The 15,647-nt window shown below is 31.1% G+C and overlaps 1 protein-coding gene across 1 annotated transcript; it reads right to left on the minus strand.

Annotated features, from left to right (window-relative positions):
- Positions 1 to 2,243: 2,243 nt before the first annotated feature.
- On the minus strand, positions 2,244 to 6,244 carry LOC132634256 (transcription factor bHLH162-like). The gene is made up of 3 exons (XM_060350534.1): positions 6,037 to 6,244; positions 2,997 to 3,302; positions 2,244 to 2,621 (listed from the first exon to the last, which is right to left on the minus strand). The coding sequence occupies exons 1-3, from the start codon at positions 6,172 to 6,174 to the stop codon at positions 2,553 to 2,555; spliced, it is 513 nt and encodes a 170-aa protein (XP_060206517.1). The 5' UTR covers positions 6,175 to 6,244; the 3' UTR covers positions 2,244 to 2,552.
- Between the last annotated feature and the right edge of the window lie 9,403 nt (positions 6,245 to 15,647).

Below are 15,647 nucleotides of genomic sequence, written 5' to 3' on the forward strand. Positions count from 1 at the left end.
AACCTTCCGTGTACAGATGTTTCTTTCTCAACGATAATTGTTAAAATCTGAGAATATGTATCTACCCCCCTCCCAACCCACCCCACACCACCCCACCACCACTGTGGGGTGAAAGTCTGAGTGGATGGAGTTAATTAAAAAAATATTAGTGGACAACAAAACCAAATGATAAGTTATACTCCTCCGACTCATCCTCAATCAACACATAATTACCAATCGCATCTTAATTGGTATAGTAGAATTGATGGAAAAGTATACACTTCAAATGTAAAGCAAGTGGTAAGCCACAGCGTGTTTCAGAATTGACGTCAAAGAAGGGTAAAAGGTATTCCCTCTGTTTCAATTTGTTTGAACCTATTTTCTTTTTAGTCCGTGCCAAAATGAATGACCTCCTTCCTAATTTGGAAACAAATTCACTTTAAGAATGATTTATAGCCACGCAAAATTTCAAGGCTTATTTTGAATCACAAGTTTCAAAAGTCGTCCCTCTTTCTTAAATGTCGTGCCCAGTCAAATGGGTTCATATAAATTGAAACGGATGGAGTAAAAAGAAAGATGCGGTTCTCTTAATCTTCCCTACTGCGGGCTATGAGAAATTTCTTGAGTGGATCTTCACATCTCTCAATTTTCACGTGTGCGATTGTAATAAAGGGGAGGCGGCTATAAGTGAATATATCATGTATTAGGAAAAATCTTATGTAAAAGAAACGTGTCAAGAACGTATAAGGAAAATTAATTACTAGATCTTTTACTAATGTGGACATTATAATACGGGAGTCTTGATAAGAAACGGGTTGTGGAATGAACTCAACCTCAAAAGATAATTCATAAGGTAATGATTGACTGAGACCATATAAGAAGATCAAATATCCATTCTACAATCGATGTGGGACAAACTCAACAAGCACGCTTGCATTGTCCTGTCAACTGGCGCGTGACTATAATATGAATCCAGTATTGGATCAACAGAAGTGAAATGTATGTGACTTGATATCATATTAAGGGAAAAAGCTCTAACTCAAACTCAAAAGAATTAGCTTACGAGGTGACACCAAGTAGCAGGGAATAGTCTAAGGTTTGTTTTGTCATAGGTTTTGTTTCCTTTTGGTCATTATTTAATATTTGGTGATTCCAATTCTTTCGTAATCGGAGAAAGTGACACCCCGTTTTGCTTGCCGCTTTTCATAGCTTTTATTTTCGACTAATTTTTTTACTAGAATAGTTACTCATACATAAAGACACTTAACACATTACATTTATATAAAGTCGTGTGCTTTGAAATAAAAGATAAGATATAATGAAAGAAAAATATTTATATACGCGTATAAATAAAAATTCGTAAGTGGTGTCAATATTTAAAGAAAGCATAAAAAAATATGCTACTATAACATCATATTACAAGACACAATTCAATAAGTACATATATGACGAATCTCCTTCACAAGATTTTTCATTTGTTTTTAAATATATGTATAAATATTACTAGTGAAGATGAAATATCTAGTTGAACTTCATTTATGGAGGAGGTCACTGGTTCCATTCTATACAACCGCTGCAATATTGACAAATGACTAATGAGGCCTAAAAAATGTAATTAAATCACATTTCCATGGAGATTTGAATCGATGATCTTAACCAGAAAAGCGATGTGCCCGAGCAGTGAACTAGTAGTTGTTGGCAGTCAAATTTCAACATTTGATATTAGTATTCTACAATTTTGTTTGCATATTTTGTATCTACATTACGACGAAGCAGTGTCTCATGACACCACTTCCCCTAAGGTGGCTACTCGATCCCTGGAGATACCTATAAATGTTAGTTATGTTGGCATTTTTACTTTACGTTCTATGCTTTTTAAGAGTTATTTAGTCTTAATTCAGAGATTTAAACATCGGCAAAAAATATTGAAAAACTTCAACACCTAGTAATCTTTTATTTTTATTTTTGTTACTACTCCGTATTTTATTTCGTATTACATTGGTAGAGATGAGTTAATTAATGAAATAATATAGTTAGTGAACATTATATAACTAATCCAATTTATTTAAAATGACGCATACTTGTTATTGTTGTTTACTGGGAACTGGCATTCCCCACAAGAATATGATAATATGGTCTATGGTGTTTCATTAGGTTTTATGGAAATAAAAGGCATAGTACCACTTGATTACCTCTCTCCCAAGAAGGTCAAAATTATTAATGAAAAGATAAAATAATTTGGCTATTTGTATATAGTCTTCGGGAAGTAATGATTTCAATGTATGATGTACATAACAAGCATGCCAACTTGAATAACCAACAAAAGAAATAGTACAAATGTAATCAAATTAATAGTCTATGCTGTTTTGGGCATAAAGTATGAATAGTATGATTATTGTTTCATCAACTAAAAATCCGTGTATATGGCTTACATATCTCCTTGTAGATCATTGTTGGACCTTCACTTGCATGGAGGCATCTGGAGGCACACGCCATACACAGTACAACCGGTGAGCAGAGTCAAGCCCAACCATTATAGTCAAAAGACGCGTCATGAGCTGGCGTGATTGAATTTAGCAAACCAGCTTTTGCAATCTCAAATAGATCCTTGATGCATCAACCCCTAATCTTGTAATTTTCACCTGCAAACATGAGATAACAAGAAAAACATTGTTAGTTTAATTAGTTGTCAAAATTAACTAGCTTCGCACGTTATTTTCCATCATCTTTCACACTTCTAATTTAACGTATATTCCATCCATTTCATTTTATGTGTCTTAATTTGACTGTCACAGTAATTACAAAGTATACGAGAAACTTTTGAACTTGTGGTCTTAAACTAACTTTTTGTATAATGTACCTAATTGTCCCTTGAACCTTGTGGTTTTTAAACATGTCATGTACAAATTTGGAGTTAAAAAATTTACTAAATATAGAAAGTCATGACATTCTTTTTCGAAAAGGCTAAAGAAGAGAGTAAAACACATAAATTGAAACAGATGAAGTATGTGAATCACCTGAGCGTGGATTGTATAGAGAATCGTATCGTCAACTGTTGAATAATTAGCAGTAACAACTTGAGCACCTTCTTCCTCTAAGATTTTTATAATCTCTTGCATGGTGAAGTTCTTTTGCAAACCACTAATTAAAATCACCTCTAGAGTTGAAGCCAACTCTCTAACTTCAACCATAGGTGCTCTTAAAGTACAAGTGCTTTGTGCTATAACCATCTCCTTCCTTCTCTTTAATCCCTCTACTCTTTCTTTTAATCTACCGATGTAACTAATGGCTTCATCAACTTGGTCTTGTTGTGACATCATCTCCTGAAATTGTTTCATCACTAGGAAGTCAAGGAGAAGTAACAACCTAAGACATTCAAAAAAAGGCTATAGCATATATATATCTTAAGACTTTGAAATTAATTAGGCACGTGCTTTCAAAGAACATTCATGAATGGTAAACAGTACTCTGAAATGTAAAATCTTATTACAAAACCTGTGTTGTTGGTAACATTTGCTAAGTTTTTTGTCCATTATGCCTCACGGTACTGGTGTATATTTTCATAAAGCATCCAAATTCTTTAAAAAAACAAAAAGAAACTAATTCATTTGCTATAAACAGCTAAGTAGCTCCGATTCAATTGATTTCAAAACAGTACTGAAAAAAAAGTACGTTAACCAATTAAAACTGGTAGTTAAATAGGATCATGGTGCAGCCTATGTATGCAAGAAGGTTTAAGTTATATACATCATCAGTATAAGAAAAGTTTTACCCTATCAGGTCGCCCAAATATTTACAGGTAAGCCTCCTTATAATGTGAGATTTGTAATCTTGAAAATAAGATAAGTTACCTAGCTACTGTAACATGTAACGATGACCTAATGATATAGAATTCTTTATACTAACGAATTATATACCTTATATGCGAGACATAAGCTTAAAGGCATTTATACTAGAAATTCATAAATTGATGGAAAGGATTATATCAGACGAGGAAATGTTAGTACACCAGGACAATTAGGTTGAATAAATTGTTGGCTCGTAGAAGGCAATGATAGACTGACACAGTGGGTTCGGAGCGCTTCTGCTAAAGAAATTACTGAACAAGTGCATATTATCCAATGTAGAAACTTTTCAATCAATTTATCCGTTGAAAGCATCTGAATACAAAATTTCCACACGCATTTGACAGAAGAATTCCAATCTGTTCTTTTTTAGGAAGAATCCGGTACACGATTTATTAACAGTCATCAGATATTTAAACTTCTAAAATGAGTTAACAACAACAACAACAACAACAACCCAGTGAAATCCCACAACGTGGGGTCTGGGGAGGATAGAGTGTACGCAGACCTTACTCCTACCAAGGTAGGATGGCTGTTTCCGAGAGACCCTCGACTCAATAAAAACATAAAAAGAGGTCAGATACGGCTAAGAGATTCAAAGCGATATGGAAATGAAGTAACGCAAGCGACACAGATAACATAGAATAATCAAAGCACAGGAAATGAGTTAATACAAATTAATGATATGTCTTACATGGAAATATGCAGTTGGCAGTTCCTCCTTTGTTAACCCTTAAATCTTTTAGACAGACAAATTAGGAACTTCTTTTACTAGGATAACTTTGATTAGCTAGCTAGGTTTCTACATAGATGCCTTCTGATAACCGTACAACTATTCAGCAAAGTACTTTTATAAATAGCACTTCATTTTGTAATGATGCATATCAATCATGTACTATAATATTTTTCTTTTGACCAAAAATTAAAGTAGCCTTCAGATGCCTTATAGTAGTACTAATTAATACTACAAATGATATAGTACTATATATAGGCAAAGGTATAATAGTGATTCATGGCGAATGTGTGGACTAAGTAGAATTAATTAATGTCTATGGAATCATTCTAGTTTACTTTGCTCTTGCTTGGGGTGAAAAACTGGAGGATCTGAAGTTCAAGTGAAATGTATGTAGCACCAATAATTGTTGTCCATCTGTATTCGGAAAATAATCTAAAACAAAATCTGGAAAGAAGGAAAATAAATTTGAGTCCACTGAATTCACAGTGTGTCCTTAAGGAAATTATTCCCCTCAAGTACCCGAGGTTATGGAATATATCCTCCCATGATAGAACGAATTAACACCGGCGTAGCAGTACCTCAAACCTCGGTGAACAGCGAACGCAAAAGACGGTAGAAATCACACACATAAATTATAATTTGAATTGCAGAAAAGAAGGAAGAAGAAGATCAGAATGTTTTGTTAAGTAAAATCTGATGTAATTACTAAGTATTTATGATTCTTTGCACATTTCATGGAAAAGGCTTCACACCTCTTCATTCCTTTACAAATCCTAACAATAATTGCACACCTGCATTCGGAAAGGTAAATTTACTGGCGCAGAGAACCTTTTAAGGTCTTTTAAAATGTAAAAAATTTAAAAAGGTTCTTAAAATTCGACAGGTTAATGTTGAAAGTTGAATAGCGAGAAATTAAATGAAGTTGCTAAAAGCAATATAACACTGTATCATCATGCTTATATCCCTCTCTTCCTTTCTCCGTTTGAGAGCATCTTTACGACTACAAAAAAGACCTAGACTTTTTAAAATTGGAGTAGAGCAGAAAGTGGCATCCAGTAACTTTGGTCTAGACCTTTGTATTTATCTTAAAAGATTCATTTATTGAGTACAATTTATTAATTTAAAACTCAATAACTTCAATGGCTAGAATCTAGAACATATAAACTTTAAATTCTGGATTCATCTCAACGTGATGCTAGCTTGATCCTATCCTTTTTCTAATAGTAACACTTGGAAAGAAAATGTGGATCGATATATTGGCCAGTCTAACAGTACTCACTCTGCACTTGAATCTGAAAGATCACGGTGGCAATAGTAATAATTAAAATAAGTAAGAAGAGAAATTTCCTCCTCTCGCTTAATGACCTACATCTATACTTGATTGAGAAAATATAGATTAAGTTACCATGGTTTGTAAGATGGATAAGATCTTGTGTGTCAGTGTGTGTGTAGGAGAGAGAGAGATAGGGTTTATACCTTTGACTGGTTGGGAGGAATGAGAGAAAAAAGCTTAGAACAAAGATACTTCATTTGTATTCTTCTGTTCTTTTCCTGTGTTTTCCGGTCAGGCTTTTCTGAAGCACTAACAATATTGCACTTAATACTGCTTTCCATTTCAGTTGTAAGAAAGCTAGCGATATGATGAACAAGTGATCGATTGTAGAGATATGGCTGCTGGTAATTTAGGTATCTGCTAAAGTTCGAAGCATGTTCATTTATATTATATAAAAGAAAATAAAGGAAAGAGCGAGGAATTATCAATTTGTAGGGCCCAAAGAAGAAAGAGTATGCGATACGTATCAACTTTCAACATACGCACAGCGCGCGCTTACACCGTCCACTCCTAGGAATAAAATGTGCAATTAATCAATCATTCGCTAACTCTTCCCATCGGTGGACAGTGACGGAACTAGAATTTTCACCTAAGGGGTTCAAAAATATGAATAAGTAAATACACGAAGAAGCTAAGGGGGTTCAACATATACTATATATACATAAAAAAATAATTTTGATTTTATATATACACTGTAATTTTTCGCCAAAGGGGTTTGACTGAACCCCCTGGAGCCTACCTGACTCCGTCCTTGCTTCCCACAGTTAATACTTTAATTTTATATATATAATAAAACATCTTTATAAAATCATCGTTTAATTTGTCCCAATATAGCTTAATTGTTATTGTGAAATATCGTTATAAAGAACATTAAATACTCCCTCCGTCATGAAATACTTTTCGTTTAGTCAGTTTAAAAAAAAATACATTTTTTTAATATTAGTAACAATTTAACTCTAAACTTCTCATTTTATCCTTACTAAAATGATTTATTTTCACACAAATATCTATTGCTTGTTTTATACACAAGTTTCAAAAGTATTTCTTCATTCTTAAACAAATGTCTAGTCAAACAACTTCACATAAATTAGAACGCAAGGAGTAAAATATAATTTAAAAAATCAATTCCAAAAAAAATTTGATCGTTATAATACAATATTGTTATAAAGGTTGACTGTTATAAAGACCTCTAACTATACTTGGCATTTATATAAAATAAGTTTTATGTAATTAACGGACTTTTACAATTTATTTAGTTTGATATAAATATAAGTCCTTCCTGCACAATCTAAAGGGCAATTTGCACGATTGCCTTATTCAGGGTGGTCTTTAATTTCTGCCCCTCAAATTGTTGGCCTTTAATTTTTGCCCTTCACCTAATATCTCGAGGCTCTGAGTTTGAATCCCGACTCAGTTAAAAAAAATCGCAAGACAGAGTTTCGTAGCAAAATTAGGTCTATTCGGGTAAAATTAGGCTTTAAGGCAAACTTTTGTCCAAAATTAGGCCTCATGGCAAACCTCTGCCTTAAGGCTTAACTTTTGCCTGAATAGACCTAATTTTAGGCAAGTGTTAGGCCTTCAGGAAGAGGTTTCGCAAAAGTCTTACCTTGCGATTTTTTTTTTTTACTGAGCAGGGTTCGAACCCAGAATCTCGAAATTATTTTGATCATTTTTTAAAATAAAGGCCAAAAATTAAAGATCTCTAATTTGAGGAGACCAGTGCGTGTGAAGAGCAATCCGCACAAAAAAAAAAAAAAATGCAATCTAAATCGCTTTAATGTTAGGCCCACCCGAATAAGGACAATCGCCGAAATTGCCCTTAAGCATATGCATCATTGTTGGTAATAACGAGGCCCAGGTGATAACAGAACTTTAGCAATGGTAAAACTATTATCACGTCTGTTAAGTGGTTGAAAATACCACTCAAGTATAATGAGTGATTTTATAGGTAAAATGGCAAAAGAAAAATAACCGCTATAAAATAAAGAAAAGTGATTGCTTATGACATGATAAAAACATAGTGATTATTTTTTTGTTATAAAATTAAAAAAAAAGAAGTCAATTTCGTGCAAAAAATTTTTTAATTAAGTCACATTACCAGTAATAAACTCTATAAAATAATTAAATTCAAGTATAATTAATCTGAATGTCAAGAGTCTACCAGAAACAACATCTTTGTTTCTTAATGTAGAGATAATGTCTGTGTAATTCTACGCTCATCATACCCTATTCTGTAGGATTTCACTGGGTATGTTGTTGTTATTGTTACTGTTGTACAATTAATCTGAATAAGAAAAGACTCACCTTACTCTTTCAATATTAGTATTCCCTCCGTCTAAAAAAGATTGTCATCTTTTGACTTGACACAAAGTTTAAGATATAAAGGAAAACTTTTGAAATATGTGGTCCAAAACAAGTCTTACATATTTGTGTGGCTGTAAATCATCTCATAAAGTTAAATTGTTTTAAATATAGAAAGAGAATAATCTTTTCGAAACAGATTAAAAAGAAAGGAGAATAATTTTTTTGGGACAGAAGGAGTATATAGAGCCTGTTTGGATTGGCTTATAAGTTGCTTATAAGTTGTTTTCAGCTTTTTTGAGTGTTTGGCTGGCCAGCTTAAAGTCATTTTGTGCTTAAAATAAGGTAAAAAAAATATTTGGGCCCATTTGACTTAGCTTATCTAAAGCAACTTATAAGCTGAAAACAGCTTATAAGCCAAAAAAAATAAGTTAGACTACCCCCAACTTATTTTTTTTAGTTTATAAGTTGTTTGCAGTTTATAAGCATAAGTCCATCCAAACAGGCTCATAATCTTTCATTATTCGATGGACCCTATGCGGGTGTACGGTGTACTTGCAAATCTTTGTCCTAGCTTCGATCCGCTGTCCTGCACTAGGGCGCTACACTTGTGTATATTTGAGGATCTAATTGGAGACCGCCATATTTATGATGGTTTTGTAAAAAGTTGAGAATTTCATTGGATTTGAGGTGTTTTCTCAACTATTATATGTTGTGAGGAAGAGGAACATCTTTGGTTGCAAATTGGATTATGGAAGACAAACGGGAATTTAACAACAAATTAGGAAAAATGTCGACTACTGTCTTGAAATTAAGGATTTTCAAAGTTCTCCACAATGAGACTACAACATTCATATAGAGTCCAACCATTTTAACAACACTTCTTTATAACTGTTAAGTTTTTTCAGAATTAATTTTTTATGTTATATTTTACTTCTCTATAACAACAAGAACCAACTTTATAACAGTACGCTTTTTGTAAAATTACCTCCCATATAACAAGTATCTTATTTTTTTGGTAATATAATAATTAACTATCTTTATAAAAATAGAATATCTATGATTACCAATAATAAGTGTAGAGATTTTGACCAAATATTTGATCATTTAATATACTATTTATGGCAGAATATATATATATATATATTCATCATTCAATGATTTTCCTTCGTTATACAAAGTATGATTAAGCTTAGAATTTGACAATTAAAAATGAAAAATAGATTTTATGCATCTTTTTTGCCTATAACAACGAAGTATTAAATGTCAATATTGTTATAAGTGTATAACAGTCATTGTCTATAACAACTGAAAAATTTCGAACCCAACGATGCTGTTATAGAGAGGTTTGACTGTAATTAAGATTTTGAGTTAGAACCTTTAATATTCAAAAAATTGGTAATACTTCTTATGAGTTATGAAAATATATCTCCCCACAATAAAATTTTTGAAAATGTGAGGGTTATGGTGTCTGACTAGAGTTATGTTGAAAGATTTTTTTTTTTTCCGAAAAGGTCTTTTGGCCACACTATTTTGGCCACAATGACCCAAATGAGGTAAATTTATATGATTATTTAGGACAAATTTAATAACTTATGCTTACTTAATGTCATTTCTATCTTTTTTTCTCAAAGTTTATCTTAATTTATTCAAATTTTGATAAAATGTCTCGAGACCATCATAAAATGGGTTCATATATTAGGACCATGTACCACCTCAGTTAGCGCTAATATTTTTTCAGGTTTTGAGAAGAGCTTTTCCATTCCTAGAACTTGAGTGGTTCTAGAATCATCCACATAAATAAAACATTCTTCTTCTTCAACTTGGATGTAGTACAAGAAAATAATTTGTTAGCACAAAGATGCTCAGTAGCACCAAAATTAAATCGCCTAACACCCGATGTCTCACATTAGCCACAAGATTCGTTTGAGAAATGACCACAATAATTATATCATCCGCTTAGTCCACTTTATTTTTACTTAGCAGGATTATCATTTTCTCCGAATCTTCTTCTACATTAAGGAATATATTGGCTTAATTTGCTTAGCGAGATTATCATTTCAAATTATGATTTGAAATCGCATGTCTAAACGCCTACTAAAAAAAACCTCTCAATAATTCAACAGTATGGAAATCAAATGACATTTTATATCCATTTCAAAAATGGAAGCCCAAAATTTGTCGAATTACTTTCGGCTATAGTGTGGAAAGCTCATAAACTTTTATAAATTTCGGTCCCCTTGTGTTTCTGATGGAACTGGGGTCGCGTTGTCCATTTCATTATGGAGACACATTTCCAAATAGGCTATAGGCTATAGAGCCTGGCGTTTCTAGTAAACTCAATCGTATTACGGAATATATGCTACATATACACACATTTTTCTCTGAGTTTGAACCTTACTTTAGATTTGCGACTTCCTCTTTCAAGTAAACCAAATTTCGTAAGGAGAAAATTTGTTGAAAATGTAATATTCAATCATTGATATTGCAAAACTGAGTAGTCATTGGATAATGTCCATCACCTTCTCTTATGGAATTTGTCAGATGACATTTTTCACGTTCTTGGTAAACGGCTATATTTTCCTATTCCTATAAACACCCAATTACATCTTCATCATTCAATATGCAAAATTTAGTTAACCAGGTGGAGTCCGGAGCCAAAATGACATATTTTTGCAGCCATTAGCCCAAAATAGGCTGCCTTTTTTTTTTATACCACAATGGGTATTTCGTTGGATAACCAACGAAATACCCACACAGCACTGTTCCGGTCAGTTGCATTTCGCTGTAAGTGTAGCGAAATGCAACAATTTTTTTTTTTTTTTTGCATTTCGTGTTATAATTCATGAAATATAACTGATTTTTTTTTTCTTTTTTTGCATTTCATGAATAAAAAAACGAAATATGGAAAATATTTTTTTTTTTATTTCATCTAAAAACGAAATTGGAAAATATATATGAATTTTTTTTTATTTCGTTCATCTAAAAACGAAATTGGAAAATATATATATTTTTTTATTATTTTTTTTTATTTTGCATTTTGTTGGTAGATCAACAAAATAGGATAAAATATTTTTTTTATTTCGTTGATATACCAACGAAATAGGAAATTATAATTTATTTATTTTTTGCATTTCGTGTATTAGAAAACGAAATAGGATAATTTTTTTTTTTTTTTGTATTTCGTCTATATAAAAAAATAGGAAAATGATTTTATTTTCATTTCGTTTATATAAAAACGAAATAGGAATACATATATATATATATATATATATATATATATTTGTATTTCATTTATATAAAAACGAAATTGGAAAATATTTTTTTTTTTCGTTTATATACCAACGAAATGTTTTGTTCCACCTGCGAAATGGAACAAAACATTTCGTTGGTATATAAACGGAAAAAAAAAATATTTTTCTATTTTGTTTTTATATAAATGAAATACAAAAAAAATATATATATTCATCCTATTTCATTGGTATATGAATGAAATAATATATATATATATATATATATATATATATATATATATATATATATATATATATATATATATATATATTCCTATTTAGTTTTTATATAAACGAAATGAAAATAAAATTATTTTTCCTATTTTTTTATATAAACGAAATACAAAAATACAAAAAAAAATTATCCTATTTCGTTTTCTAATACACGAAATGCAAACAAAAAAAAATATAATTTCCTATTTCGTTGGTATATCAACGAAATAATTTTTTTTTTATCCTATTTCGTTGATCTACCAACGAAATGCAATATATATATATATATATATATATTTTCCAATTTCGTTTTTAGATGAACGAAATAAAAACAAAATTCATATATATTTTCCAATTTCCTTTTTAGATGAAATGCAAAAAAAAAAAAAAATCAGTTATATTTCGTGAATTAATTCACGAAATACAAAAAAAAAAAACAGTTATATTTCGTGAATTAATTCACGAAATGCAAAAAAAAAAAAATCAGTTATATTTCGTGAATTAATTCACGGAATGCAAAAAAAAAAAATCAGTTATATTTCGTGAATTAATTCACGAAATACAAAAAAAAAAAGTTATATTTCGTGAATTAATTCACGAAATACAAAAAAAAAATCAGTTATATTTCGTGAATTATAACACGAAATGCAAATATATATATATATATATATATATATATATTTGTTGCATTTCGCTACACTTGTAGCGAAATGCAATTGACCGGAACAGTGCTGTGTGGGTATTTCGTTGGTTATCCAACGAAATACCCATTGTGGTATAAAAAAAAAAAGGCAGCCTATTTTGGGCTAATGGCTGCAAAAATATGCCATTTTGGCTCCGGACTCTAATCAGGTGTCCGTGATATCTATTTTCTTTTTTAACTTTTGGTTGTTACCTAAATTTTGTTGTTTAAAGATCCTGATCATCTTCCTCCTAGTGTTGTTGCCTGCCAGTCCCTTTCTCGTAAAGGTTAACTTATTTAATTCTGGAAAAATATTTGTTAGAACAGAATCTAACACGATTTAGGCTAATTTGTGAATCCGCTCATAATTATAATATTACAATAATATCTTCGTTAATTTCCACTTATTTCTCCATCAATTTTACTGCCAACCTCCGATATGTTTATTCCTAACTAAGGGACCAGATACAGCACTACTTGTCCCTTCATATATACCAAAAGCATTGCGACTAAAATGTGCTACATATGTTAGTAAATAACTAAACAACAACAAAAATTGTATTGACTAGATATCATGCATCAGGCTGGATTTGAATTGTGAGTGGTCACTGAAAAACATACATAGTCAAGATTCTTGACGAAAGGAATTACATAAGATGCTTACTTATTTCAAATGAGGGCATGCATGCATTCTCAGTTTCTCACTAATAAAAGGATTACTGTTACGATCACAACATCACAACTTTGAATATTGATTATACCTTCCGCGAAGTTTGGATTAATAATTTGAACTTAGCTGTTCACAATTTTGTCAAGTCAATAGCAGACTGGCAGACTGGCTGATCAATAATTTGAAATTAGCTGATCACTATTTTGTCAAGCCGTTGTTTGAAATTAGCTGATCACTATTTTGTCAAGCCGTTGTTTGAAATTAGCTGATCACTATTTTGTCAAGTCGTTTTGTTTGATGTATATTAGGTGAAATAATTATGATATGGGAAATGGTATTACTTTATACAATTGATTTGCACTTTAAATTTTGTATAATTAAGTATTGTACAATCTTTTATATATATATATATATAGTCAAGATGATGTGGCACTTCTCTATGGCCTTCATTGACATTTATCTTTTTTCTCTATTTTTTGACTTTTTCTCTATTTTTTCTTTATTTTTCTATTTTTCAATTATTGCATCACAAGAGTGGTTACATATATATTTATCATACTGAAACGTTTAATTTAAGTTAGATTTTAAAATTGCTCTTAAACAACCAGAAAATGAATGCTTTAAACGTCTACGTGGGTGGTTGATTATGGGTGCTTTAAATAGCCTGTAAGTGGATTGTAAGTGGATAATTTATTGCCGCTACTATGTGTAGCCTTAGGTCTGCATATTCCAAACATCCATATATTTATTAGAAATAGAGGTCAAGAATGTATCGTCTTTCCTACCTCTTTGTAAGCATTTGTTACATTTAGCCTTTTCTATTTGTGCCATCATTCACGCACTTCACAAGTGTAATTACATGATACTGTCAGTTTTTTTTTTTTTTAATTTTCAATTCAGACTTTTTCTTTATTTTTCTACTTCACATTTTATTGTTTTGATCTTAAATCCTTTATCTTAATCAATTTTTGCTACCTAATTGTTTAACTTTTCATGTCGCATTAATAATAGTACTCTCGTCGTCCCAATTTTATGTGGTGATGTTCGGATTTTGAAAAACAAACTATTGTATCTTTGATCGTGATTTTTTATATATCTTTTAAATATCTTAAATTATAAATTATTGTGATCTATACTACTTTTTATGTAGTTTTCAAATTTAAAAATTTTATTTAAAAAATTTAAAGATTTTGTGTCCGAATTCATGATCAAAACTAAGAAGTTTGGCTTCTCAAATTTTAAACTATGACACAAAAATTGTGACAATGGGAGTGCTATTTTGAATGATGAGTTTAAAAGACTGATGAAGCTTATCCAAAGTCTAAATTCATCTGAAAAGCAAGTTACTTAAGATATATGCTTTTAGTGTGTTTTTTTTTATTATTTTATGCAATATATACATAGTTATTCTAATTTTAAATTTTACTAATATTTGTTCTCTAGGGAAACAAAAGGCACTACAACAAATATGATATTTAGCTACGGAATTATTAGCTACAACACAAAATTTGTCACTAATTGTTCACCTTTTGTGACAAAAATTAAATTTCGTCTTTAAATACATGAGTCACATACCTTCAGTGACGAAACACAACTTTTCGTTGCAAAAAAATTGTCTACTAAAATTTCCCACCAAAAAAGGAGTTGGCGCCATTTATTGAGTAACAATACCACGAATTTAAGTTATCAGTGACACATTATTTTGTCACTAATAATCTACCCAATTTGTGACAAATCATTATTTGTCCTTAAATTTGTTAAATTTTGGATACGGAAAAAAATTCGTCACAAAAGGTATATTCTTACAATAGCGACAAATTAGAGTTTGTATTTAAATGTCGTAAGCTTTAGCCATGAAATTTTATATTTAATTGTGACCTTAATTTTTATCACTAATAATATACGCAATTAGTGACAAATTATTTATTGTCTCTAATAACATGCGACTTCGTGACAAAAAAGTTTTGTCACAAAAATATGTAATGATTTGAATAACGACAACTTAAAATTTGTAGTTAAATAATTGATGAGTCGTGAAATTACGCGATATTCGATGCTAATTCTTTAAGTTTTTGTGACTCTTTAAGCACTTTTGTTGTTACTTTTTGTGTTTTTATGTTGTTTTGTAGGAAAAGATGCCCGGAGAGCAAAACGGACCAAAATAGAGCAAAAATAGAACAAATCAACGTTTCTGGCACCACATGCTAATAGCATGTGGTGCAGCATCTGCTGCCAGTGAAAGTGGCACCATATGCGAGTAGCATATGGTGCAGCATGTGCAACATGCGAACAGCATGTTGTGCAGCATGTGGTGACAGAGAAATTTGCACCACATGCTACGGTTTTGGCACAACATGCGATTAGCATGTTGAACATGCGAATAGCATGTTGTGCAAGAGGGTATTATGGTCCAGATTTTGTTCCCGTTTTTGGAATGATATAAATACTCTTTTAGGGTTTGTAATAGATTATCTTTGGTCATTTTGCAAGTTTTGGAGGCTAGGGTTTCACCTACACCATTGGAGGAGAAGATTGGAGCACTTTAATGAGATAATTCTTAAACCTTTCTTCAATTCCTTGTTTTGTATTGTATAT

This window comes from Lycium barbarum, chromosome 3, assembly GCF_019175385.1.
Source record: "Lycium barbarum isolate Lr01 chromosome 3, ASM1917538v2, whole genome shotgun sequence".
In the NCBI taxonomy this organism is placed as follows: domain Eukaryota; kingdom Viridiplantae; phylum Streptophyta; class Magnoliopsida; order Solanales; family Solanaceae; genus Lycium; species Lycium barbarum.